At 34.6% G+C, this 27,713-nt stretch overlaps 1 protein-coding gene across 1 annotated transcript in view; it reads left to right on the forward strand.

Annotated features, from left to right (window-relative positions):
• The window catches only part of BIRC6 (baculoviral IAP repeat containing 6), a 242,855-nt gene that overhangs the window by 88,112 nt on the left and 127,030 nt on the right, over window positions 1-27,713 (forward strand). The window contains 18 exon segments of the mRNA XM_061168520.1: window positions 337-660; window positions 899-998; window positions 3,274-3,488; window positions 3,824-4,032; window positions 4,381-4,727; window positions 10,444-10,663; window positions 11,179-11,312; window positions 12,062-12,199; window positions 13,609-13,736; window positions 17,002-17,133; window positions 17,978-18,193; window positions 18,789-18,972; window positions 19,598-19,753; window positions 21,135-21,268; window positions 21,914-22,067; window positions 24,303-24,419; window positions 26,037-26,191; window positions 27,124-27,250. Coding sequence (XP_061024503.1) covers window positions 337-660; window positions 899-998; window positions 3,274-3,488; window positions 3,824-4,032; window positions 4,381-4,727; window positions 10,444-10,663; window positions 11,179-11,312; window positions 12,062-12,199; window positions 13,609-13,736; window positions 17,002-17,133; window positions 17,978-18,193; window positions 18,789-18,972; window positions 19,598-19,753; window positions 21,135-21,268; window positions 21,914-22,067; window positions 24,303-24,419; window positions 26,037-26,191; window positions 27,124-27,250 — 3,190 coding nt within the window.

Genomic DNA, 27,713 nt, shown 5'->3' on the forward strand with positions numbered 1-27,713 from the left:
CCTTATTTACATTTAATTGTTCTGGTTCCTTTCCGCCTTTGCTTTGACAAATTCCTATTTCCGAAATACTCAGGAAAGTTTATATCAGATATTTAAGGAAGTGTGTGTGTATGTGTGTGTGTGTGTGTGTGTATTCACACACACACACACACACACATATATATATAGCATAGAAGTACTCCATTCATGTTGAGTCCATTTTTTACTTAATTTCATTTTTATTGAACTAGGATCCAGTTAATCATGTGTATTTTCACAATATATACCCACGTAGTATTCCCCACAATTTAGGTAGGCAGGATTAGTCTATATTTGTTGCTTTTACTTCTTTTACAGAAAGCAAAGCTGGAAGCCAAGTTACATCAGACAACAGCTGCAGCAGCTGCAGCAGCATCAGCAGCATCAGCAGTAGGTCCTGTTCACAACTCTGTGCCTTCCAACCCAGTGGCAGCCCCTGGATTCTTCATTCATCCATCTGATGTTATTCCACCCACTCCAAAAACAACACCACTTTTTATGACTCCACCACTCACCCCACCCAATGAAGCAGTTTCCGTTGTGATTAATGCCGAACTTGCACAGCTTTTCCCAGGCTCAGTTATTGATCCCCCAACAGTCAATCTTGCTGCACATAACAAAAATTCCAACAAGTCCAGAATGGTAAATTACTATATTTTAAACAGGTGTTCGCTTAGACATTTAAAAATATTTTGATGTATATGCTAACTTTAGAAAGCAAAGTTTTATTATGTTAACTTGTTATATCAAATTAGATTATTTTATTTAATGTTACAAAATATACGTCAGGAAATGGGACTTGTTAACTTTATATTATGGTTATTAGTTTTTATAGAGCAAGAGTGATATCAATATAGAGTTATACTTTTTTCTTTTCTAGAATCCACTTGGCTCTGGTCTAGCCCTTGCAATTTCTCATGCTTCACATTTTCTTCAGCCTCCACCTCACCAGTCCATTATTATAGAACGAATGCATTCAGGTAATCTTTGATTTTCTTAAAATATTTTTTTTGCCTTGTCTCCTGGCCCTTTGAAGACTTAATATTTTGTAGTTTGATTTTCCTGTGCAAATAAATCACATCTGCTCTTGGGAAAGTGCTTTTTACCAAGAATAAGCATTACATAAGGCTCAAGCTGTGTGCTTACCAAGTTGAATGGAAGAGTGCTGCTGAGTGGTTTCATTAAATCTATCCAAACAGTGGATTTCATCTGTATAAGAATCTCACCTGGGGCTTCCCTGCTGGTGCAGTGGTTGAGAATCCGCCTGCCAATGCAGGGGACACAGGTTCAAGCCCTGGTCTGGGAAGATCCCACATGCTGTGGAGCAGCTAAGCCCGTGCACCACAACTACTGAGCCTGCGCTCTAGAGCCCGCGAGCCACAACTGTTGAAGCCCGCGTGCCTAGAGCCCGTGCTCCACAACAAGAGAAGCCACTGCAATGAGAAGCCCGCGCACCGCAATGAAGAGTAGCCCCCGCTCACCGCAGCTAGAGAAAAGCCCACACGCAGCAACGAAGACCTAACGCAGTCAAAAATAAATAAATTAATTAAAAAAAAAAAAAAACTCATCTGTTGAACTATGGTTGACATAAATATCTGTCTTTATTGTAGCTGCTCAATTACCATTACACTAAAAATTATGCTTAAAGAAGTATTCATTAAGACTAGCATTCTAATGTTGGAACCATTTTTTGAGAATAGCTGACAGAATTACTGCTAATTAAAATAACTGAGTAGGATTACTAGCATTTCATGGTCTCTGGATAGTTCAAATTTTACTTAGGTTTGTACCATGCTTATATGCTAGAGACCTATGATCAGGATAGGTGCTTTTAATTAGAGCATGTTTACTAATACACTGTAGGCAATATTTGTCTGATTATCCTACCAAATGTTATTTCTGGGCTTGAGCAGCAGCAGAATTTAACAGAGTCCTTAGGTGTGTTTTATAGGAGGAATTAACATGAATATAGTGCATACTGTATCACTTTTCATCATATGAAGAGTTGAACCGTATTTGCTTTATTGCAGTGGGTTGTTTCCTCTTTGGAAGAGAGAGTTTTAAAAAAATAAAGTGTTACATGCTGTTTTCTGCCCAACTAATCATTCATTGGTGACAGTAATTAGTGTTCATGGCATATAGAGTGAAATTCATTGTTGTCCAGTCTTTATGAAATGTGAGCAATTGTTTACACTATGATTTGGTTTTCTATCTGTGGACTCGACCGTGGCACGTAAGCCACCTAAAAGGGAGAATTATGTTTTTTGTTCAGTAGTCTTTCTGTTTAGGAAAATACTGGTAACTGCCTTGTTTTCCTTAAAATGGCTCTATGGAGATGGCTGTAGTCCTACAAGTTAAATTTAGTTGGGTTCCTTCACTGTAAAATGTAACTGGTAAGGTTACTATCTGCCCCTAACACAATAAGGAAGAAATTAGGATTTTATTCATGCCTACTGTTTCACTAATTGAGCTTATTCCTGAAATGTGTGTGAGTTGAGAGATGCAAATCTGCTCCTCTGTTTCTCTCAGATCATTCTTTTGTTAATATATGAGCTTACACATAAAAGACATACTGTCTCTTTAGTGTGGCCCTTAAGAGTAAGCCTTCTACTTCATTTGGTACTGAGCTGAAGAGACAGTGATGTGTCAGTATGGGAGGGAAGCATTGTTTGAGATAAGTTTTATCTGTCTCCATTGGAGGACCTTCCTCAGAGATTTTTTAGTGTGGTAGTAATGACTGCATGTGATTTCAGCCTTACGCTTGTCCTTTACATCGTAACCCCAATGTAAGATGCAACTCCAAAAGATGTTAAATAAAGCTTAAGAAAACCAAAATCAAATAATAAAATTTGGTATCAGTAATAAATACATTTAGTTGTAAAATTAAAAGAAAAAAAGACCAAATGACTGAAAGAAGAACCGATAGGTACTTCATTGAATTAATCTGTATTTTTGCTGATTTACCTTTTTTTGCTCTAAAGTTTTAAAATAAGCTTATATGTACAGTTGATTGACTTCATAGTAACAAACTTATTCTTGTATATTTTTTACTTAAATCTTGGGGTTCAAACTAATATAAATTGAGGTTTTAGACAGTTTTTGAATGAGAATTATTAACGTTTCTTCTTACTTGTTTGTAGTTTAGTAAGTTGATTTCATATTTTAAGATGAATGTTCCAGATTGTTTCAGAGTGTGTCTTTTGGTTAATTGATACATGGTATTTTGTGTCAGCTGTTGCTCTCTATCTCTCATAGGAGCAAGGAGATTTGTGACCTTGGATTTTGGTAGACCAATACTGTTGACAGACGTATTGATTCCCACTTGTGGAGACTTGGCCTCCTTGTCAATTGACATTTGGACATTAGGAGAAGAGGTTGATGGGAGGCGATTGGTAGTGGCAACAGATATAAGCACCCATTCACTAATTCTTCATGATTTGATACCACCTCCAGTGTGTAGATTCATGAAGGTAAAGAACTTCAAGAAAATGAATTGATATGCTTTCCATGTTTCTGATAAGTTATGAAAGATATTCAGACATATAATTTAAAAGTATCCTTATAGCACAGGGAACCATATTCAATATCCTGTGGTAAACCATAATGGAAAAATTATGTATAACTGAATCACTTTGCTGTACAGCAGAAATTAACACAACATTGTAATTCAACTATACTTCGATTAAAAAATAAAAACAAAAGTATCTTTTTATAATTTATAATATAATTATCTTTTAAAATACATGACTCAGATTTTTCTTGTGGTAGATGAGTGGTTATATATATTTATAAGTTTTCATTTCAGATCACTGTCATTGGACGTTATGGAAGTACAAATGCCAGAGCTAAAATCCCATTAGGATTTTACTATGGTCATACCTATATCTTGCCTTGGGAGAGTGAACTGAAATTAATGCATGATCCTCTGAGGGGAGAGGGAGAATCTGCAAACCAACCAGAAATTGACCAGCATTTAACAATGATGGTTGCTCTACAGGAGGATATACAGTGCAGGTTAGTAGAAAATGGCAATATATTTTAGTCTTATTGAAACCCTATATTTTCTATAATGTCTCCCACGTACGTGTCAAGAAATGACTTTTCATAAGTGTATAGAAAAGAGCAAAAGGCGGTAGGACACTAGCATGTTATAATAATGTTTAATGCATTAATATATTGTGATTAAATAATTGGTTCTATTTTTTTTAGTACTTACCAATTGATTAATTGACCAATTGATTAATTCTTTTTGATGGTTGTGTGTTAACTTGTTTTAGAGATTTAATTTTAGTGTATATTCGTACATGTATATCAAAGAGAATATTGCAGGAATTATTTTGTTCGTTTATTTTTTACTTACAGGTATAACTTGGCTTGTCATCGATTAGAAACTCTTTTGCAAAGTATTGATCTTCCTCCTCTCAACAGTGCTAACAATGCACAGTACTTTTTGCGAAAGCCAGACAAGGCCGTCGAGGAGGACAGCAGAGTCTTTTCTGCCTATCAGGACTGTATTCAGCTACAGCTTCAACTAAATTTGGCTCATAATGCAGTGCAGAGGCTCAGAGTAGCTCTTGGAGCAAGTAGGAAGATGTTGAATGAAACTTCAGACCCAAAAGATTTAATTCAGACGTCTTCCACAGAGCAGTTACGTACTATCATCAGATATTTATTGGACACTTTGCTCAGCCTTCTTCACTCTTCCAATGGTTTGTATTTGACTTAAGTACTTAAAAAGGCCGGAAATATATTTGATGTGATTTTCTTGCATGTTTTGTTGTATTAATATTTCCTGGGTTCTGTTTATTTTTGTATCCTTTCTGATGTATTTATGTAATGTGTTTTTAGGTTAATTCATTTTTTCCCCTTATCTTTGTTTTTCTTAAATAGATTTTTTTTTTAATTTTTGAATTTTACTTTATTTTTTTATACAGCAGGTTCTTATTAGTCATCCATTTTATACACATCAGTGTATACATGTCAATCCCAATCTCCCAATTCATCCCACCCCCCCATCCCCCCGCCGCTTTCCCCCCTTGGGGTCCATACGTTTGTTCTCTACATCTGTGTCTCTATTTCTCCCCTGCAAACCGGTTCATCTGTACGATTTTTCTAGGTTCCACATATATGCGATAATATACGATATTTGTTTTTCTCTTTCTGACTTACTTCACTCTGTATGACAGTCTCTAGATCCATCCACGTCTCTACAAATGACCCAATTTTGTTCCTTTTTATGACTGAGGAATATTCCATTGTATATATGTACCACATCTTCTTTACCCATTCTTCTGTTGATGGGCATTTAGGTTGCTTCCATGACCTGGCTATTGTAAATAGTGCTGCAGTGAACATTGGGGTGCATGTGTCTTTTTGAATTATGGTTTTCTCTGGGTATATGCCCAGTAGTGGGATTGCTGGATCATATGGTAATTCTAGTTTTAGTTTTTTAAGGAACCTCCATACTATTCTCCGTAGTGGCTGTATCGATTTACATTCCCACCAACAGTGCAAGAGGGTTCCCTTTTCTCCACACCCTCTCCAGCATTTGTTGTTTGTAGATTTTCTGATGATGCCCATTCAAACTGGTGTGAGGTGATACCTCATTGTAGTTTTGATTTGCATTTCTCTAATAATTAGTGATGTTGAGCAGCTTTTCATGTGCTTCTTGGCCATCTGTATGTCTTCTTTGGAGAAATGTCTATTTAGGTCTTCTGCCCATTTTTGGATTGCGTTGTTTGTTTTTTTAATATTGAGCTGCATGAGCTGTTTATATATTTTGGAGATTAATCCTTTGTCTGTTGATTCGTTTGCAAATATTTTCTCCCATTCTGAGGGTTGTCTTTTTGTCTTGTTTATGGTTTCCTTTGCTGTGCAAAAGCATTGAAGTTTCATTAGGTCCCATTTGTTTATTATTATTTTTATTTCCATTACTCTAGGAGGTGGATCAAAAAAGATCTTGCTGTGATTTATGTCAAAGAGTGTTCTTCCTATGTTTTCCTCTAAGAGTTTTATAGTGTCCGGTCTTACATTTAGGTCTCTAATCCATTTTGAGTTTATTTTTGTGTATGGTGTTAGGGAGTGTTCTCATTTCATTCTTTTACATGTAGCTGTCCAGTTTTCCCAGCACCACTTATTGAAGAGATTGTCTTTTCTCATTGTATATCCTTGCCTCCTTTGTCATAGATTAGTTGACCATAGGTGCGTGGGTTTATCTCTGGGCTTTCTATCTTGTTCCATTGATCTATGTTTCTGTTTTTGTGCCAGTACCATATTGTCTTGATTACTGTAGCTTTGTAGTATAGTCTGAAGTCAGGGAGTCTGATTCGTCCAGCTCCGGTTTTTTCCCTCAAGACTGCTTTGGCTATTCGGGGTCTTTTGTGTCTCCATACAAATTTTAAGATGATTTGTTCTAGTTCTGTAAAAAATGCCATTGGTAATTTGATAGGGATTGCATTGAATCTGTAGATTGCTTTGGGTAGTATAGTCATTTTCACAATATTGATTCTTCTAATCCAAGAACATGGTATATCTCTCCATCTGTTGGTATCATATTTAATTTCTTTCATCAGTGTCTTATAGTTTTCTGCATACAGGTCTTTTGTCTCCCTAGGTAGGTTCATTCCTAGGTATTTTATTCTTTTTGTTGCAGTGGTAAATGGGAGTGTTTCCTTAATTTCTCATCATTAGTGTATAGGAATGCAAGAGATTTCTGTGCATTAATTTTGTATCCTGCAACTTTACCAAATTCATTGATTAGCTCTAGTAGTTTTCTGGTGGCATCTTTAGGATTCTCTATGTATAGTATCATGTCATTTGCAAACAGTTACAGTTTAACTTCTTCTTTTCCAATTTGTATTCCTTTTATTTCTTTTTCTTCTCTGACTGCCGTGGCTAGGACTTCCAAAACTATGTTGAATAATAGTGGCGAGAGTGGACATCCTTGTCTTGTTCCTGATCTTAGAGGAAATGCTTTCAGTTTTTCACCACTGAGAATGATGTTTGCTGTGGGTTTGTCGTATATGGCCTTTATTATGTTGAGGTAGGTTCCCTCTATGCGCACTTTCTGGAGAGTTTTTATCATAAATGGGTGTTGAATTTTGTCAACAGCTTTTTCTGCATCTATTGAGATGATCATATGGTTTTTATTCTTCAATTTGTTAATATGGTGTATCACATTGATTGGTTTGCGTATATTGAAGAATCCTTGCATCCCTGGGATAAATCCCACTTGATCATGGTGTATGATCCTTTTAATGTGTTGTTGGATTCTGTTTGCTAGTATTTTGTTGACGATTTTTGCATCTATATTCATCAGTGATATTGGTCTGTAATTTTCTTTTTTTGTAGTATCTTTGTCTGGTTTTGGTATCAGGGTGATGGTGGCCTCATAGAATGAGTTTGGGAGTATTCCTTCCTCCACAATTTTTTGGAAAAGTTTGAGAAGGATGGGTGTTAGCTCTTCTCTAAATATTTGATAGAATTCACCTGTGAAGCCATCTGGTCCTGGACTTTTGTTTGTTGGAAGATTTTTAATCACAGTTTCAATTTCATTCCCTGTGATTGGTCTGTTCATATTTTCTATTTCTTCCTGGTTCAGCCTTGGAAGGTTATACCTTTCTAAGAATTTGTCCATTTCTTCCAGGTTATCCATTTTATTGGCATAGAGTTGCTTGTAGTAGTCTCTTAGGATGCTTTGTATTTCTGCGGTGTCCGTTGTAACTTCTCCTTTTTCATTTCTAATTTTATTGATTTGAGTCCTCTCCCTCTTTTTCTTGATGAGTCTGGCTAATGGTTTATCAATTTTGTTTATCTCCTCAAAGAACCAGCTTTTAGTTTTATTGATCTTTACTATTATTTTCTTTGTTTCTATTTCATTTATTTGTGCTCTGATCTTTATGATTTCTTTCTTTCTGCTAACTTTGGGTTTTGTTTGTTCTTCTTTCTCTAGTTCCTTTAGGTGTAAGGTTAGATTGTTTATTTGAGATTTTTCTTGTTTCTTCAGGTAGGCTTGTACAGCTGTAAGCTTCCCTCTTAGAACTGCTTTTGCTGCATCCCATAGGTTTTGGATCATCGTGTTTTAATTGTCATTTGTCTCTAGGTATTTTTTGATTTCCTCTTTGATTTCTTCAGTGATCTCTTGGTTATTTAGTAATGTATTGTTTAGCGTCCATGTGTTTGTGTTTTTTATGTTTTTCTCCTTGTAATTCATTTGTAATCTCATAGTGTTGTGGTCAGAAAAGATGCTTGATATGATTTCAATTTTCTTAAATTTACCGAGGCTTGATTTGTGACCCAAGATGTGATCTATCCTGGAGAATGTTCCGTGTGCACTTGAGAAGAAAGTGTAATCTGCTGTTTTTGGATGGAATGTCCTATAAATATCAATTAAATCTATCTGGTCTATTGTGTTATTTAAAGCTTCTGTTTCCTTATTTATTTTCATTTTGGATGATCTGTCCACTGGTGTAAGTGAGGTGTTAAAGTCCCCCACTATTATTGTGTTACTGTCGATTTCCTCTTTTATAGCTGTTAGCAGTTGCCTTATGTATTGAGGTGCTCCTATGTTGAGTGCATATATATTTATAATTGTTATATCTTCTTCTTGGAGTGATCCCTTGATCATTATGTAGTGTCCTTCCTTGTCTCTTGTAACATTCTTTATTTTGAAGTCTATTTTATCTGATAATGAGTATTGCTACTGCAGCTTTCTTTTGATTTCCATTTGCATGGAATATCTTTTTCCATCCCCTCACTTTCAGTCTGAATGTGTCCGTAGGTCTGAAGTGGGTCTCTTGTAGACAGCATATAGATGGGTCTTGTTTTGGTATCCATTCAGCAAGCCTGTGTCTTTTGGTTGGAGCATTTAATCCATTCACGTTTAAGGTAATTATCGATATGTATGTTCCTACGACCATTTTCTTAATTGTTTTGGGTTTGTTTTTGTAGATCCTTTTCTTCTCTTGTGTTTCCCACTTAGAGAAGTTCCTTTAGTATTTGTTGTAGAGCTGGTTTGGTGGTGCTGAATTCTCTTAGCTTTTGCTTGTCTGTAAAGCTTTTGATTTCTCCATCGAATATGAATGAGATCCTTGCTGGGTAGAGTAATCTTGGTTGTAGGTTCTTCCCTTTCATCACTTTAAGTATATCATGCCACTCCCTTCTGGCTTGTAGAGTTTCTGCTGAGAAATCAGCTGTTAACCTTATGGGAGTTCCCTTGTATGTTATTTGTCATTTTTCCCTTGCTGCTCTCAATAATTTTTCTTTGTCTTTAAGTTTTGCCAATTTGATTACTATGTGTCTCGGCGTGTTTCTCCTTGGGTTTATCCTGTATGGGACTCGCTGCGCTTCCTGGACTTGGGTGGCTATTTCCTTTCCCATGTTAGGGAAGTTTTCAACTATAATCTCTTCAAATATTTTCTCTGGTCCTTTCTCTCTCTCTTCTCCTTCTGGGACCCCTATAATGCGAATGTTGTTGCGTTTAATGTTGTCCCAGAAGTCTCTTAGTCTGTCTTCATTTCTTTTCATTCTTTTTTCTTTATTCTGTTCTGCAGCAGTGAATTCCACCATTCTGTCTTCCAGGTCACTTATCTGTTCTTCTGCCTCAGTTATTCTGCTGTTGATTCCTTCTAGTGTAGTTTTCATTTCACTTATTGTATTGTTCATCTCTGTTTGTTTGTTCTTTAATTCTTCTAGGTCTTTGTTAAACGTTTCTTGCATCTTCTCGATCTTTGCCTCCGTTCTTTTTCCGAGGTCCTGGATCATCTTCACTATCATTATTCTGAATTCTTTTTCTGGAAGGTTGCCTATCTCCACTTCATTTAGTTGTTTTTCTGGGGTGTTATCATATTCCTTCATCTGGGATGTAGCCCTCTGCCTTTTCATGTTGTCTCTGTTTCTGTGAATGTGGTTTTTGTTCCACAGGCTGCAGGATTGTAGTTCTTCTTGCTTCTGCTGTCTGCCCTCTGGTGGATGAGGCTATGTCTTAAATAGATTTTTGATTATTTTTTTCTTGAGTTTCTGCTATTGATGTGTCACATCATTGTGTTACTGGCAAAATAATAAATAATGTTTGAAAGCGCAACAGTGAAAACTGTTAATAAATTGCTAATCTAATACAGAAGTGTCATTTTCTAACCAGGAGCTATTTTTGATCATTATATATGATGTAATGTGCACACGCACACACACAGCCATCTGATACACCCAACTCCATAAAAAAGAAATATAATTGATATAATTGCTAATTCTTCTTTTCTCCAAGTATTTGACAGTTAAAATTCTACATATAAGGAGTAAATAAATGAATAGGAAAATAAATAGACCAAAAATTTGCTGTTAATGAAGAAAGCCTATCTAGGAATGCTGATTTTGATACTACAGCATACTCTTAAATAGGAAATTTTACTGTTTTCTTTCTTGTAATAGGACACTCTGTTCCTGCAGTTTTGCAGAGTACATTCCATGCCCAGGCCTGTGAAGAGCTTTTTAAACACCTGTGCATCAGTGGAACCCCAAAGATACGGTTACATACTGGTCTTCTACTCGTTCAACTCTGTGGTGGTGAAAGATGGTGGGGCCAGTTTCTTTCTAACGTTCTTCAGGAACTGTACAATTCAGAGCAGCTTCTCATCTTTCCACAGGATAGGTAGGTCAGAAAATATTGGAGTAATTTGTTATTAGTGATTTATGCTTCCCGCAATGTTCAGATTTGGAAATCTTGTGTATGTGGATACTGAGTGTGGAGAAATGAAATGAATCATGTCTTTTCACAGTTTGAGGAATGCCCAGTGAAGGGCATATTGAAGAAGATTCTACATGATGTAACTGGACTATATTCTTTAGTTTCCTAACTGAATCTGTGGAGTTTATAGATCTCTGTTTACAAATATTTCCTATCAGGTCACGTTACTTTATGTGTCAAATGTATATTTTTGAGTCTGTGATACAGTTCTCTCTACTTGATTCCTTGCAGATAAAATTAGAAAATATAAGCAGTAGCTGAAAAAGAGCTAATTTTAACATTATACTTCCAGATATAAATCTTACTAATAACCAGATATTCTGTCATTACTCTCTTAGATTACAAAGTGAATTATTTTTAAGATGAACACTTAAATTGATTCATATTAGCTATTTTATTTGTTTTTTTTTTTTTTTTAGGGTCTTCATGTTACTTTCCTGCATTGGTCAGAGATCACTTAGTAATAGTGGAGTATTAGAAAGCTTACTTAATCTGTTGGATAATTTACTGTCACCTCTTCAGCCGCAGTTACCCATGCATAGGAGGACAGAAGGTATTATTTAAATTAGTGATCTTTAGTAAAAATGTAAGATTCCTGTAAATACTGCTTTTATAAAATGACTAGTCTGAAATATTTATTTTACTATTCATTTTGCTGCACACTTTAATATTTTTATGATGTAGACTTTTTAGAATGACCAGCCTTCGTGTGATTGACTGCCATATGGTTACTGCTTTTTTAAAATATGTTACCTTTTCTTTATGTGAATTTTGAACTTGGGAATTGTTGTGGGTATGTTGTTTTTATACTATCATAGTTAAAATCAAACTCTTGTGTTTAAGTTTAAGCTTTAAGGCAGCATTGCTGTTCTGATCATGGATAGTGAGCTTCGTTTGAGCAAGAAAATTGTTATTGGAATAAAAACTTTAGAACATAGTTTAAAACTTTATGAATTATAACTTGAGAGACTTTTTAAATTTCAGTCACCTGTAAGTCTAAGAATAGCTTCTTATACCTTGTTTTCTAGTTTATAAGTTATTACCTGTTAGATTCAAGCTACACTTATGAATCTATTTTTGTACCAAGAAGCATTTGTCAAGTCTTCCATTTGATTTGATGTGTTACTTCATTTTTGACCATAGGTTTCAGTTTTGAGGCTTACTATAAATAAATATTAGTGTTCATAATTATATGGTGTGCTTTGGATTTATAAAATGTGTTAATTTTATAATTATTTTATCAGACTTCATTAGGATTCTTAGAGTCACCTGATTATTTTTTCTCCTCACATTTCTATACAGGAGTACTAGATATTCCCATGATCAGTTGGGTTGTTATGCTAGTGTCCAGGTTACTGGATTATGTGGCAACTGTAGAAGACGAAGCAGCAGCTGCAAAGAAACCTTTGAATGGTAAAGACAGGGAGAGGTTTATGACAGGTATCAGAAGTTTATAATAATCTGTTGGTGGGGATTTTGAGTGACTACCCAGTTTTTCCAGAACTGGCATTGGCCTGGAGATTCCAGCTGTATGTAATTTATGTAAAATATTAATTAACTTTACCAGGAATAACATACATATAGGTGAAGTTTATAAAAAGAAAATCTGTGAAGAGTTATTGTATTTAGTTTAGTATATCATTCCATTTACTATTATAAAATGTTTCTACTAATTAACTACAAATGACTTTTATGCTTAGATATAGAAATTCTCAGATTTTTGCGAGTTGTAATCTTTCTCCATAAGCTTAAAGCACAGAAAATTTTTTAAATGAAAGACAATCAAACTGCAAGACAAATTGTTTTCTTCTCCTCTCCAAGCTAACAAGACTTTATGAAATAGCTACATCTAATATGTAAATACAGATAGTAAATGCCGTAAAACGTAGAATTTTATACATTTTTAGGATTATAATATTAAAAAAAGATCACTTGAGATGTTTTATAGGTATAAGATGTTACAGAAAAACCTGAATGAACTTTTTGGCCAGCCCAATAAATCAGTTGTTTATGGTACACATTATGTTTGAAAATAAGGTGGGGAATTCTTTTCATGTACAGGGAATTTTTTTAACAAATGCTATATATCTCAGTTATAGGATGTAGAATTAAGAGACAATTAAATACACCTACCTGTAAAGTTGGAATGTAACAGATGGTATGGGAGGACTTAGTTTTTATTTACAGTATTCATGTATTATGGAAATACATTAGAAGACATTTTTTTAGGGCTTGAAGAATTTGAATTGACTTGACAAAAGGATAATAGAGAACAGAAAAAGATGTCATTAGGTTAAGCAGACATGAAAAAATCATTGAGGATGGTTAACGTGTAGGATTAAGCCTGAACTGAGCAGAGTGACAAGGAGTCATCTGGACACATTCCAACATGAGAATAAGTAGAGCTACACAGCATGGTGTTTGAACTATCCAACTTTATTTTTGCAGTCATTAAATCAGATTATTGAGTATCCCTTTTTTTGGGTCCCTGCACAAAAAGCATATGAGTTCGAAATTGGCAACAGTGAGCATTTTGTTGTTGTTACAGTTGAGCAACATTATCAAAGTTGTGTTGTACAGAGATCAATTTTGAACAGTTGTGGAGAAAGTTGGCTGTTAATGAAAGAATTGGAGGCAGAGAGAACTGTGGTCTTAAAGTCATTTAGGATCTAGGTTAACTTTTCTAAGGTCAAATGTTCTTAGCAATTTCTTTATGATGGTTTCCTTAATTTTTAAAAAAATTGCTTTGTCGTTATTGACACATTTATCATTTTATGTTTCTGGGTGTGAATAGTACTTTAAAATCACATTTAACAGAATTATTAATACAACTTTTCCTTGCTCTGTAGGTAACCAGTGGAGTTTTATTAATAATAATCTGCACACCCAGCACATAAATAGGTCTTCCAAAGGCAGCAGTAGCCTTGATAGATTATATTCCAGAAAAATAAGAAAGCAGCTAGTTCATCATAAACAGGTAATTTTCAGTATTTTGTTTGCTTGTTTGTTTGGTTTGTTTTAATGTTTGAGACATTGCATGAGATAGACTTGCCATCAGACCTTAGGTATGATATTTAATGAACTACTTAATTTAGGGAAATTATTTGACACTTTTGAGTCTGAGTTTCCTTATTTGTAAGATGGCAACAATATGTAGTTTACAGATTTTTGGTAATGTCCTTTAAACTGTAGGGACTTCTCTGGCGGTCCAGTGGTTAAGACTTCGCCTTCCAATGCAGGGGGTGTGGGTTTAATCCCTGGGAGCTAAGATCCCACATGCCTCACGGCCAAAAAACCAAAACATAAAAAAATAGAAGCAATACTGTAACAAATTCAATAAAGACTTTAAAAATGGTACACATCAAAAAACAAAAAAAAACAAAAAAAGCTGTCTACCTCTTCTCATATCTGTTACTACCATTCTAAGTGCAGCCATCATTTGCCTAGTCGGAAGGCCTATCTGCCTTTGTTCTTTTAAAATCCAATCCATTTTTCATGCTGCCCCTACAGAGTTCTTTTAGATACAAACCTAATTATATCACTCCTTCTCTAAATTATTAGTGGCTTCCAGTTGACCTTTGGATGACGGTCAAACTCCTTAACATGGCTTTAGTATATCTATCATCTGCCCATCTAACTTCCAGGTTTGAATTTTGGACTAGCCATATTGAATGTGGGTTCCTGGACCACCCACACCAGTTTTTTCATCCAGGATTTTAGTATGTGCTTATCCCCCATCCCTCCCCTCCTTCCCACCAACTACTGAATTTACTGTTTTGCTTGGATAATCTAACTTACTTTTCAGACGTTAGTTCACATTCACTTCCTCAAAGATGTTTTCCCTGGTTTCTCAGTTAGTATCCCATAAAATATGTTTCCCATGTACCCCATATTTTTCCTTTCATTATATTTATCGTACTTTTTTGTTGGGATTCTTTTATTTTATTAACCTGAGTTTATAGCTGATGTCAGATTCTTATGAGCCAGTTCTTTATTTTAATTATATTTTAAAATGTGTCTTCCTCCTTGTCTTACAGTATATACAGGAATATATACTATATATTTGATACCCAGTACAGAGCCTAGTGTGTCATCTAAAAATATTTGTATAATTGATTTAAGATGAAATGAGATTTTATAAGAAAGCCTTTAAGATCTGAAAGTGTGTGAAAGCTTTTGGGCTTTTTAAAAAACATGAACTCAGCAATAAATTATTTATTTTTACTACTGAGTTTTTCAACTATGAGCAACTATTGGCCTTTTGCAAGAAAAATGATGTGAAGCTTTTCCCTCAACTCCTTTTTCCATTTGAGACTCCTAACTAATTTTAGGTGGTACTAATAATCAGCTAAAACTTCAAATTCAGCTAAAATTTATCGAGCACTTAATGATTATGTTTGCTGTATTTACTTTAGGATATGAAGATGGAAAACAAACCTAGAGAATGATCCAGTGGATTTTTCTTAGCAGTATTTTACTATTTTATGCTTTATTATAAAGGACATTTTGGGGACAGTTAGCAAAACTTAAAAGTGGGGTCTGAGGAATAGTTGGTTGTTAGTAGTGCATGGATGTTACGTCTTTGATTTTAGTGGTTGTATTATGGTTGTGGGAGAAGGGTCTTGTTTCTAGGAAATACACATTAAAGTATTCAGGGGTGACTGGTCATCAGGTTGCCAACTTATTCTCAGATAGTTAGGGAAAAAATATCTTTGTACAGCAATATAAATTATTGATTAAGATTATGGTTGTTTCAAAATAAAGATTATATTTTTTCTTGATTTCAGTTGTTGTATATGTTAATTGTAGAACTTTTGGAACAATTTTCTGAAAATACTGATTTGTTCTTCTCACAGTCACATACCATGTATTGATTATTTAATACATGTGCATGCTGGTTTTAATTTATGATACATTTTTCTTAATATATGGAGATGACAGCCAAATGGATATTTCTTTATAATATAATGTTAGTTCTTTTTCTTGCTGATAATAAAAATATGTAGCAACAGTAGAAATTTAGGAAATATTCCTTGAAAAGGTAGATTAAGTTCTTAACTAAATTGTGCATTTATAATTATGGCTATAATGTTCTAGTGACTTTCTGTTTAGAGTAATGTTCTGCATAATGGATATATGGCAACGTGGTTTTGTCATTCAGCAGATTTTCAGGGTCTTTCTAGGCAGAAATTTTTTTCTCCTTGTTGGTCTATTTGTTCATTTCAACCTACTAGTGGTTGTCAGGGGTAGGGATGGGGCAGATAGGATAGGAGGGAGGAGGGTGGGCAGCATAAAAGGACAACATGAGGAAACGTTGTGGTGATGGTGATGGTGTACAGTATTAACTGTAGTGGTGGATACCTGAACCAACAAATTGGGTAACGTGTACAAGAGATCTCTGAATTATTTTTTTACAACTGCATGTGAATTTACAGTTACTGCAATAAACTTTTTAATTAATAAAAAACATAGACATACCAAAAAATGTTCTACTTTTTTTTTTTTTTTTTTAAATAAATTTATTTATTTATTTTTGGCTGCACTGGGTCTTCGTTGCTGCGCGCAGCTTTCTCTAGTTGAGGCGAGCGGGGGCTACTCTTCGTTGCGGTGCGCGGACTTCTCATTGTGGTGGCTTCTCTTGTTGCAGAGCTCGGGCTCTAGGCACATGGGCTTCAGTAGTTGTGGCACGCGGGCTCAATAGTTGTGGCTCCTGGGCTCTAGAGCGCAGGCTCAGTAGTTGTGGCGCACGGGCTTAGTTGCTCCACGGCATGTGGGATCTTCCTGGACCAGGGCTCGAACCCGTGTGCCCTGCATTGGCAGGCGGATTCTTAACCACTGCGCCACCAGGGAAGCCCAAAATGTTCTACTTTTGAAGGAGATTCCCATAAAAGCCAAGCTAAGAATATTGTACAATAGAAGTATTTTCCCCATGTATTTAAAAATAATTCCTTTCCTCTGTTTAAAAAATACTCCATCAGTCAGTCTCATTAGTGGCTTACATAAAAAAGTATTCCAGTTATTTCCCTTCTCCCATGGGTAAGAAATTGATTACTTCTTAATTACAACAGGGGGAGATCTTTTATTTGGAAGTGATTTTAAAAAAATCAGCAACATAGTTTAAACTAGATTTTTCAGAGAATTACTTATTCCATTAGTTTGATGTATGGATTCTGAGGAGTACAATAATTTACTTTGTTGTTTTTAACATTGTTAGCTATAAGATTAACTTTTTTTTTTTTAAGCAACTTAACTTACTGAAAGCAAAACAGAAGGCTTTGGTGGAACAGATGGAAAAAGAAAAAATACAAAGTAACAAAGGATCATCATATAAACTTCTGGTAGAGCAAGCAAAATTAAAGCAGGCTACCTCAAAGGTATGATCTTTACTTTTTAATGTAATTATCTTAGAGAAGTCACTCTCCCTTTTAGTATTTTAAGTTACTTGAATAGTTAAGTATTTTTAGTAATGATCGGGAAACTTTATGTTATTCTGCTTATCAACAGAAAAATCTATTCTATGTACCTTTTTCAGGAAAGGTAGCTTTTAACTCAAGTAAATATATGATTAATGTGGGCTTAAAGTATTTTTCTAGTGTATTTCCTTTAAAGTGGATTGTGTTCCAGTAAATTGAAGATAAAAGGACTTAGGAAATGTATGATTTTCCTAATGTGTCCTTTCTAAGTGAAAATTAAGTTCAACGATTTATAAATAAAATTTTTAAAAATAATGACATTTTTTTAAATTTGGGGGATAACATTTATATGTAGCAACCAAGTTTACATACTGTGTTTCTATAAATATGAAATTACAGTTACTCCATCAGAGTTTGAAATGAATTAATACTCTGTACTTAGTATATATAGGTTTCTTTACCATTCACCTTTTATGATTATATTTAGGATGTTTTGGTAATATTTATTTAAGACGTGAGATTTGACCTGATGTAGCCTTTCTATAGAATTTCACCTTTCTGAAATTCTGTTATGTATCTGATACCTTAGTTTAAAATAGGACACAAGGTATATTGGTCAGTATAGTTTTTAATAATCTTACTTTTTGAAGCTTATTGTTTGCCTAAAAATTTTGTTCTTTAGAAGTTGTAAGTTTTCTGAGTGAATATTTTCATTTCACAAATAAACTTGTACTGAAAGAATTTTCGTTCAAAGAATTTTCATTCAATAAACAGTGGTTTAAATATTATAAATTTCTGTGTACAGCACTTTAAGGATTTAATTCGATTACGTCGGACAGCAGAGTGGTCTCGTTCTAATTTAGACACAGAAGTTACAACAACAAAGGAAAGCCCAGAGATAGAACCACTTCCATTTACCCTGGCCCATGAACGTTGTATTTCAGTAGTCCAGAAACTTGTCCTTTTTCTCCTCTCCATGGATTTTACATGCCATGCAGATCTCTTATTATTTGTTTGTAAGGTAAGTAAACGAATAGGCATAATTTATAATTACAGACTTAGTAAGAAAAAGAAATAAGAAAAAAATGCAGTTTTTAATTGATTTTTAAGAGAAATAAAAGTGCTTTCACTGGTTTTCCTTTTATGCAGTTTAGGTTTTTTTTTAATGTGCCTTGAAAGGTTTTAAAAATATTTTGGCACTTATATCTTAGGAGACCTAATGTATATTTTTAATCTAGTTAAAACTAGATTATTGTAGATTTGAAATGTAAGTAATGTGGGTATGTCTATCTACAGCCTACCTTTTGTCTATTTATTAGGATAGGAAATCTACAAACGAGTGTCAGATTATAGCAATGAAGGGTGTATTAATGCCCTGAAAGCTTTTCTGTAGCATATTCATTGCTTATAGAAATTATTTTAAACTATTCAACTCAGGTTTTTACCTGGATTTTAATATTTGATCCATGAAATTACATTTCTTTTGCATTTACGTCAAATAATTATTTTGACATCAAAAGCATATCTCATTGAAAGCAGTTACTTCAACGCTTTGTTTTTGGAGAAAACATATTTCATTGCTATTTAAGTGAATGATTTTATAAAATGTATTACAGGTTCTTGCACGCATTGCGAATGCTACGAGGCCAACTATACATCTGTGTGAGATTGTGAATGAACCCCAACTGGAAAGACTGCTATTACTTTTGGTTGGAACTGACTTCAATAGAGGAGATATATCTTGGGGTGGTGCTTGGGCTCAATATTCCTTAACTTGTATGCTACAGGATATTTTAGCAGGTTTGTTAGGATTTATTTTTAATAAGGTATGTCAAAATTATCTTGTCGCTGCTTGACTAATCTTTAAAGGAAACTGTGAGCTCCTGAAAAGTATAAAGTGTCTCTTTCATGTTATAGCAGTAGCAACCATTTAGAATTACTTTTGCGTTTAATTATGTTGACACTTGTGATAAATGCAAGTTTTTATGGAGGAGTTAGGTTACAGAGTACAGGGATATTGGAGCTAGTCCGCTTCCTTATTAATACCAGCAGTGGGCTGCTTCCTAATTCTTTATGTGCACTTGAGGAAGGTACTCCCTGCTCCTCAGTTTTTTCATCTGTAAAATAAGGATAATAAAAGTATCTTTCTTATGAAGTTATTTTGATGAATAAGTGAGTTAATGTGTGTAAAGTGATTATAATAACTCCTTGTTCATATTGCACATTTTGTGTTTGCTATTAGTTAGCATTTGAAGGTAATGCAGTGAGCCCTAGCATTTCCTTGGGTACGTGTGGACTCACTTGCCTCAGAATCTTTTGTGGTTGGTAAAGTACACATGCTATTCTCAATACAGGACAAAAAACTATGTTTTGGATGTCTGTTTACTAATTACTAAAGCAGTTAGGATGCTCTTCTTACCTACAGGAGAATTGCTGGCTCCAGTAGCTGCAGAAGCCATGGAGGAAGGAACAGTGAGTGATGATGTAGGTGCAACAGCTGGTGACTCTGATGACTCCCTGCAGCAGTCTTCAGCTCAGTTGCTGGAAACTATAGATGAACCTTTGACACATGATATAACAGGTACATTCTTTAAATTTTTTACTTAAAATATCCGTAGCTCTTTTTTTAAAAAATGAAACATGTTTCAAAATTAAGAATGTTAATGAAGTATAAAATTAAGTTTTATATTAGGTCTTTGGCCTTAGTAACCATATCAGTTATTTTCCTGATAAGTATGTTTTGCTTTGATTCTCTGAATGCATATTAAAATAAAATGGTATCCTTTCACAGGGTCCATGTTATCTTGATACGGTCTTATTTGGCTATGTTGAAAGAATTACAACCTAGAAAACAGTTAAAGATACACAGTGGTAAAGATAGCAAGGCTCTTGTTCTCTTTTTCTTTTTTCTTTCTTTGTTTTCTGCCTTTTCAAAAACTATAATGTGTATCTTAGCATGTCCAATCCTTTGTGGTGTACTCCCTAGTTTTGAAGACTGTTTTGCAATGCTGTGGTCATTTCATCTGTTTCATTCCTTAATCTTAGATTCTCTCATGATTTTATCCTTTCTGTCTGATAGTCCCTTTATCTGGAGTAGACTTTCTTCTCTAGTTTGCATGATGAACTTCTTATCTAAGATTCCCATAAAGCATGCCCTCCTCCAAGAAGCTTTTTCCATTACCACCAGCAATGCTGGAGACTGCCGTCGGTGCTGCCTACAGCGCTGCCTACATTCTAGATTGTCTCTGATAGCACCTACCATGTGGTAGTTGGTTTAATTTCTGTAGTGTACTCTCACCTCTGAACCTCTGTTAATTTGTTGGAGGGTGGACATTTGTTTTATTAATCTTTATATACTCAGACCCTAATACAGGCTAGTATTTTCTTGGCATTCTATAAATATATGTTGAATAATAGAGGGTGGGAAGGGAAGGAAGATAAGAGTTGTAAGGCATAAAAGACTAGTTAAAAATTTGGAGTCATCTGAGAGCAAAATCATTTCCAATTCATGATAGAAAAATAAGGTGAATAGCAGTCTTAAAACTGAAATCTTTGCTTTTCACTTTAATACCTAGTATTATTTCCTTAACTACTGGATGTAATATAATGAATTACATATTGGAGGCAATAAAATGAATAACACTGTTCATTCTAGAAATGGTTAATGATTATTTTTAACAACAAAGTTTATGTAACTTGATTCAACAAGGACTAATCATACGGTCTTTTCCCCTAGGAAGTCACATATTATTGCACTGGTGTTTTTAATTGTGTGTTATAGGGTGATATATTTGCATACTTACGCTTAATTGTCAGGTATAAAAATTTAGAGATTTTTGTATCAGTAGAAACATATATATTATGTATAAGTAAATTAACTTTTTCTGTAATTAAAAGCAATATATTGGTTAAATTTTATGTTATATACTCCACCAAAAAAAATCACTTTCAATTATTTGAAGGTGCACCTCCTCTTTCCTCTTTGGAAAAAGATAAAGAAATTGATCTTGAGCTACTTCAGGATCTAATGGAAGTTGACATTGATCCTTTAGATATTGATTTGGAAAAGGATCCTCTTGCAGCCAAAGTTTTTAAGGTACGATATAGTAGAGTATTCTTTGCAATTAAAACCTTTGATCTTATACTTCTGGTTTATTAATTACTTAAAAGAGGAAAGTATACACCTAATGTAACCCATTATTTAGCTTACTCAAAATTAAATTCCTCTAGGTACTACAGTAGATTTTTTATAGAACTAGTGGAATAGTATACGGAGAACTTACATCATTTTATTAATATAGCCACTAACATTATCTTATATGATAATAAGAACCACTAATAAGCATGGGAGGTATGGTTATGGACTATTGACATTTCAAGCAGCATTTAAGCTTATCCAAGTTGAGTTCATTGCAGAATCTACTTCTTTGTTAGCTGCTACTTTTTCTAAAGGAGATACCTCCCTAATACTTTATTTTGGTTCATTTTGTGTGTAAGAGATTTTATTAAAGATGCTAATTACCTCTCAGAGTCTAACAAATAAGGTCTTTTTAGATTTTGGGATAAAAATGGAGAGAATATTATGAACCATTCCTTTAATCATTGAGATTATGTTTTAGAAATTTAAAGGGTAAGGAGAATGTTTATTTTGTAGCCCTGTTTGACTTTAGGTAATGTAAATAATATGTCACTCTTTGTGAAGAGGCAAAAATAAACCACAGTTTTTTCCTATTCTTTTAAGCCAATAAGCAGTACATGGTATGACTATTGGGGTGCTGATTATGGCACCTACAATTACAACCCATACATAGGAGGTCTTGGAATTCCTGTAGCAAAGCCACCAGCAAATACAGAGAAGAATGGATCACAGACAGTTAGTGTTTCAGTGTCTCAGGGTAAGTGTGTGTTCATATATTAAGGCATAAGCTATTCTTAAAACAAGTCCTCAATTTATGTATTCTTTGTCTCCTGAGAATTTGATCCTGAGTGTTTGCTGAGAGGGTTTATTATTGCAGGGGTGCCGTGAGAGTGACTGTCACTCAGAGCTGTGTGTCAGTCAGTTTAGAAGAGCTTCTATTTATGGTCCATTTTTTGTTTCTCAGAATAACACTTTGCAAAATATATTTGTGAGTTGTGTGGGTTTGCTGGTGGTTTTAATTAATTGTGCTTCCTTTTATTGTTATTGTTAATAATAAATTTATATTTTATTTGTAAACAGAATGAAATCACGTTGAGTATTATTTTTGCACTCTTCTAGTCACATAGAGTATATAACTTTTTTTTAAAATAAAATCTTTTCTTAAATTTTGAAACAATCATACATTTACTGAAAAGTTGCAAGTGTAGTACAGAGAACATTTGTTATCCTGACCCATTTGGGAGTAAGTTGGTAATCTGATGTTTTTTTGTTTTATTTTGTTTGTTTTACAAAGCAGAACATTTCTTCTACATAAACACATCAGGAAGCACATTCCATCAAAATCAGGAAATTAACAATAGTAACTTTAAGACCCCATTCAGGTTTCAGCAGTTGTGTCTAAATAATGCCCTTTATGCAAAATGATCCAGTACAACATTGTGCGTTGCTTTTATAGTTGACCCTTGAATAAGGTGGGGGTGGGGGGACCACTCCCACACAGTTGAAAGTCTGTGTATAACTTTACAGTTGGCCCTCCATCTCCAAGGTTTTGCATCCATGCCTTCAACCAACTATGGATGGTGCAGTACATATTTATTGAAAAAGGTCCATGTATAAGTGGACTCATGCGGCTCAAACTGTGTTGTTCAAGCATCAACCGTAATTATCATATCTCTTCAGTCTTATCCAGTCTGCCACACTTTGTTTGTCAGAGGTAACTTTCATGACCTTGGTGCTTTTGATGATTATAGGCCAGTTGTTCAGTAGAATGTCCCTCAATTTGGGTTTGTATGCTATTTCCTCACAATTAGATGTGGTCATGTGTTTTTGGCAGAAATATCAAGAAAGTGTACTGCTCAGGTTTTCTTACTGCATCCTATTAGGTGTCTCATGATTTTAATTTGGACCACTGCTGGTGGTTTTAAGTTTAATTACTTGATAAAGGAGATGTCTGCCAATATTTTCCAGTGAAAAGTTATTCTTTTCCCTTTTGTAAAAAAATTTTGATGGGTTGGAGTGGCAGAATAATACTTGGAATCTATTCTTTTTTAAAAAAGTTATTAGTTTATTCACTTAGTTTTGAGTAGACCAGTGGTTTCCTATTTTATTCAGTGGGTTATAATTTGTTATCATTATTTTTTTGTTTTTATTGAGGTAAATTCAAGAGATAAAATTTTCCATTTTAGCCATTTTTAAGTGTACAGTTCTGTGGCATTAAGTACATTCGCAGTGTTGTCATTATTTATTTTGATGTTCAAAATGTCCCTGATTTGACCATGGTATCTCCTTTAATCTGGTCTCTGTCTTTTTGAAATGTCTTCATCTTTCTTTGAACACTTCCCTGTTTTCTGACATAACAAAATGCCCCAGGCTCATCATTTACTTTCCCTTCCCCCGACTGGGAATTAGCCACTTCATGAACGAAAATGATATTTCAAAACCTTTTAGTGGAGAAATGTGATTAAGAATTCAAGATTTGAGTACTAGATATACTTAACTGTTAATTTTTGGCTATTCCACACTCTCTTGATGGACAAATCTAGGGAATGTGTACACACATTTGTGTTTATATTTATTTCTATATTTGTCTGTCTATCCGTCTAGAATGCCATGAGTCCACATTGATATATCAGTTAATCTAACAGTAATCTACTCCATAAGCTTCATATTAGTTTTTTCTTTTTCCATATTTCTCTTTTCTCTGATAGTGAGGTACCTGATTCTCATTATTCTTAATTTATTTGCTTTCATTATCATTACTTCACTTACTTGATCTACCTCTCTTTATATATCTACTCTCCCATCTCTAGCCTCCTTTGCACAGATGTGGTTACCTGCTGTAACTCTGATACCCCATGCCAGGTTGTTCTGACATGAAGATACACTCCTCACCCTGTTTTGGGTTCAGATGTCAACATTTTATTGTAGGAAGTTGGACGTGAATAATAATTATCAAATAGGTTTTGTTTTTTCTTTTAATTGCTTTCTGTAGCCCTAGATGCTCGCCTAGAAGTTGGACTTGAACAACAAGCAGAACTTATGTTGAAAATGATGTCAACCCTGGAAGCAGATTCCATTTTACAGGCATTAACAAATACATCTCCTACCTGTGAGTAAAAGTCACCATTCTTAGAGTATTACCGTGAACAGTTCATTTCCTGATTATTTTCAGGTGCACTCAGTAAGGATGGATTTTTAAATTCTCCCTTGCTAAGTTAGTAGGAAGTTGAGAAATAAGACAAAGGATTAATGAATCAGGAGAGCAGAGGGGGAACAAAATACCTCCATGTAGTATTCATAAGTTCAGTCCAAAAACCTGAGTCATGTTTTTGTTATTGTGGTGGAGTACGGTTAATGAAATTCCTGGGGGAGCCTGCATAGCTAGCTGCCTGGGAGCTCCTTGCATTATATCCAAATTTATGATAAAGTGGGTTTCTTAATAGTAACATCTTTATCTTCCTTGAAGACCAAGATGGACGACTTAGATAATGAAGACAGCCAAATGGGCCTGATTGAACTACAGAATTGAGAGGATTTACTACCTAATTATCTACAGCAAAAGAAGAAAAACTTTTTATAATAAATGACTGGATAGTAAATATTTTAGGCTTTCTGGGGCTGTACAGGGTGTGTTGCAGCTCTACTCTGACTTTGTAGCAGGAAAGCAGCTGTAGACAATATATACCTAAATGAACAGGCACGGCTATTAAACCGTGTTGCAGAATCTGGTGGCCTGTCAGATTTGGCCGTTAGGACATGGTTTGCTGACTGTTGATGTTGTTCTAGGCTTGGGTAGATCCCCTTTTGTCAGGTGAGTGTAGTTAGATAGCAGCCTGTCTATCTTAAGATAGGAGCTGTGCTGAGGCAATGGTGATATTTTTATTTTTCTTAGGCCAAGAAAAATAAAAACATGGTGGGTAATGGTGGTGAGTAAAGGTGTAGAGATACTAGTTAGAACTTAGGAAGCACATCATGTCCTCCTATGAAGTAAAGTTCACAACCCATTTCAATAGAGAAATTTGGATTTTTAGATCTTCCTGTGTTAAATTGAATTCTTTTGGTTTGCATTCTATATTTCTTGCCTTAGGAAGTATAGAAAAAAGGAGAAAAAGAGAAGATTCGTCTAGTTCTGCTTCTCGATATATTCTATCTTTTGATTATTTTCCTGCGCGGAACTGTGTTCTCCTTTTAATATAAAACTTTCTAAATATATGAAAAACTCTCTTAACATCCCTTTATTTCTCTGCTCCCCATGAATATATACTCAGTTAGTTAGCTTGGTGTGTGTATCCTGGCATCAGAATTTTTGAACACTTCCCAGGCAATTTTAATGTGCTATCAAGGTTGAGAATCAATGGATTAGAGTCTAGGTTATTCTAAAACTACCTTCTCAAGAAATAGGCAGGGTTCTTTTTTCTTTCCCTTTTCTCCTCCCTCTTATTAATTAGGAAAAAATTGAAAATAAAAATTTCTAGAGAGTAAGGTTCTTTTCCCTTGGTGGACAAGTCCTGTGAATTTGGGAGCTTCTCTTTGTGGGGATTATCTTTTGAACTTTCAAGTAATGTTGTAAAAACAAGTTTTCAAATAATATAATGCTGAACCATTTTAAATAATGCAATTTTAATTTTTAAAAAAATATATTTTCACTTACCTGTACATATTAATAGCTAGTTAACATTTCTCCTGATACTTTGTGTTTAAAATCATAATTGTGTTTAATTTTCAGTATCACAGTCTCCCACTGGAACAGATGATTCACTTCTAGGGGGTTTACAAGCAGCGAACCAATCCAGCCAGCTCATTATACAGTTATCATCTGTCCCAATGTTAAATGTTTGTTTCAACAAACTTTTTTCCATGCTTCAAGTCCATCATGTTCAGGTATGACTTCAGGAGAAATGGTGTATTTTTATACATTATTGCCAGCCTAGAAAAGATGAAAATAAACGGGCAGATCAGTCTCAACCAGACAGGGATGATTTCTTTGTCATACTCAGATGAAAAAATGTTGGAGATACTTTGATTACCCCAGCTCCTCAGTGACAGGTTATTTATAACTTTTATGATTTTAAGCTTTACTGCTTTTGTTCCAACTACATATTATACACACACCTGTATTTAAAGACATGAATCACGTCTTTTAATTTAGTAAAACATTTATATTAGGTAAATTATAAATTTTAATTCAGTTAAATTTCATTTGATCTAGAATTTTAAGATGTGTTTGCTTGTGAACTGAATTGAAGTAACCAGAAGAAGTATTTTTTTTTAACATTTATTTTTATTATTTATTTATTTATTTTATTTATTTTTGGCTGCGTTGGGTCTTAGTTGTGGCATGCAGGATGTTCGTTGAGGCATGCAGGGTGTTTCGTTGTGGCGTGCGGGCTCTTCATTGCAGCGCACGGGCTTCTCTCTAGTTGTGGCATATGGGTTTTCTCTCTCTAGTTATGGCACGCAGGCTCCAGGGCGCATGGGCTCTGTAGTTGTGGCGAGCGGGTTCCAGAACATGTGGGCTCTGTAGTTTGCGGCACACAGGCTCTCTAGTTGAGGCACGCAAGCTCAGTAGTTGTGGCGTGTGGGCTTAGTTGCCCCATGGCATGTGGGATCTTAGTTCCCTGACCAGGGATCGAACACGCGTCCCCTGCATTGTAAGGTGGATTCTTCACCACTGGACCACCAGGGAAACCCCCAGAAGAACTATTTAATAGAAAAATTATTTACTCATAATCATAAGGATTCATACATGAGATTTTTGCTTAAATGGTATTTCATAATAGGTACATTTTCTGTCAATTTACATTCTTTTTCAGTTGGAATCGCTTCTCCAGTTGTGGCTCACATTGAGTCTGAATTCTAGTTCGTCTGGAAACAAAGAAAATGGAGTAGACATTTTTTTATATAATGCTAATCGAATACCTGTCATTTCATTAAATCAAGGTAAGATTTATTAGAAGGAAAGTTATTAACATAGCATAAACAATCTAAAAAGGTATTGATTAGGTTAACACCTAATCTTTGTCATTAGGGTTGTAATGTTTTAGTGAAAAAAACGTATTTAAAATACTTACTTAATAATTTGCAGGAAAGAGAACAGAAAACTGTTATCCTCTGGTCTGTATTATGTCTGTGTATAACACAGACATAAAATCTACAATGTTCTGTTAATCTTTACATTGTAGTTCCTTAAAGTATTGTCTTGTTCATAGGCTGTTCTTTTGCAACTGGCCTTTTTTAAAAATGTGAAATACCTCTAGGGGAATTGGTAAATTGGAGAAGGATGTCAATTTTTTGTAGAAATTGTGTTCTTTCATTTTTTTTCTTGGCAAATGCAGGAATGTGGGAATAGTGGGACTTGAATAATATCCTTCAACAGGAATAGAACTAGCTTTCAGCTCGGGCT

The sequence above is a fragment of the Eubalaena glacialis genome, chromosome 14 (assembly GCF_028564815.1).
Source record: "Eubalaena glacialis isolate mEubGla1 chromosome 14, mEubGla1.1.hap2.+ XY, whole genome shotgun sequence".
Classification (NCBI taxonomy): domain Eukaryota; kingdom Metazoa; phylum Chordata; class Mammalia; order Artiodactyla; family Balaenidae; genus Eubalaena; species Eubalaena glacialis.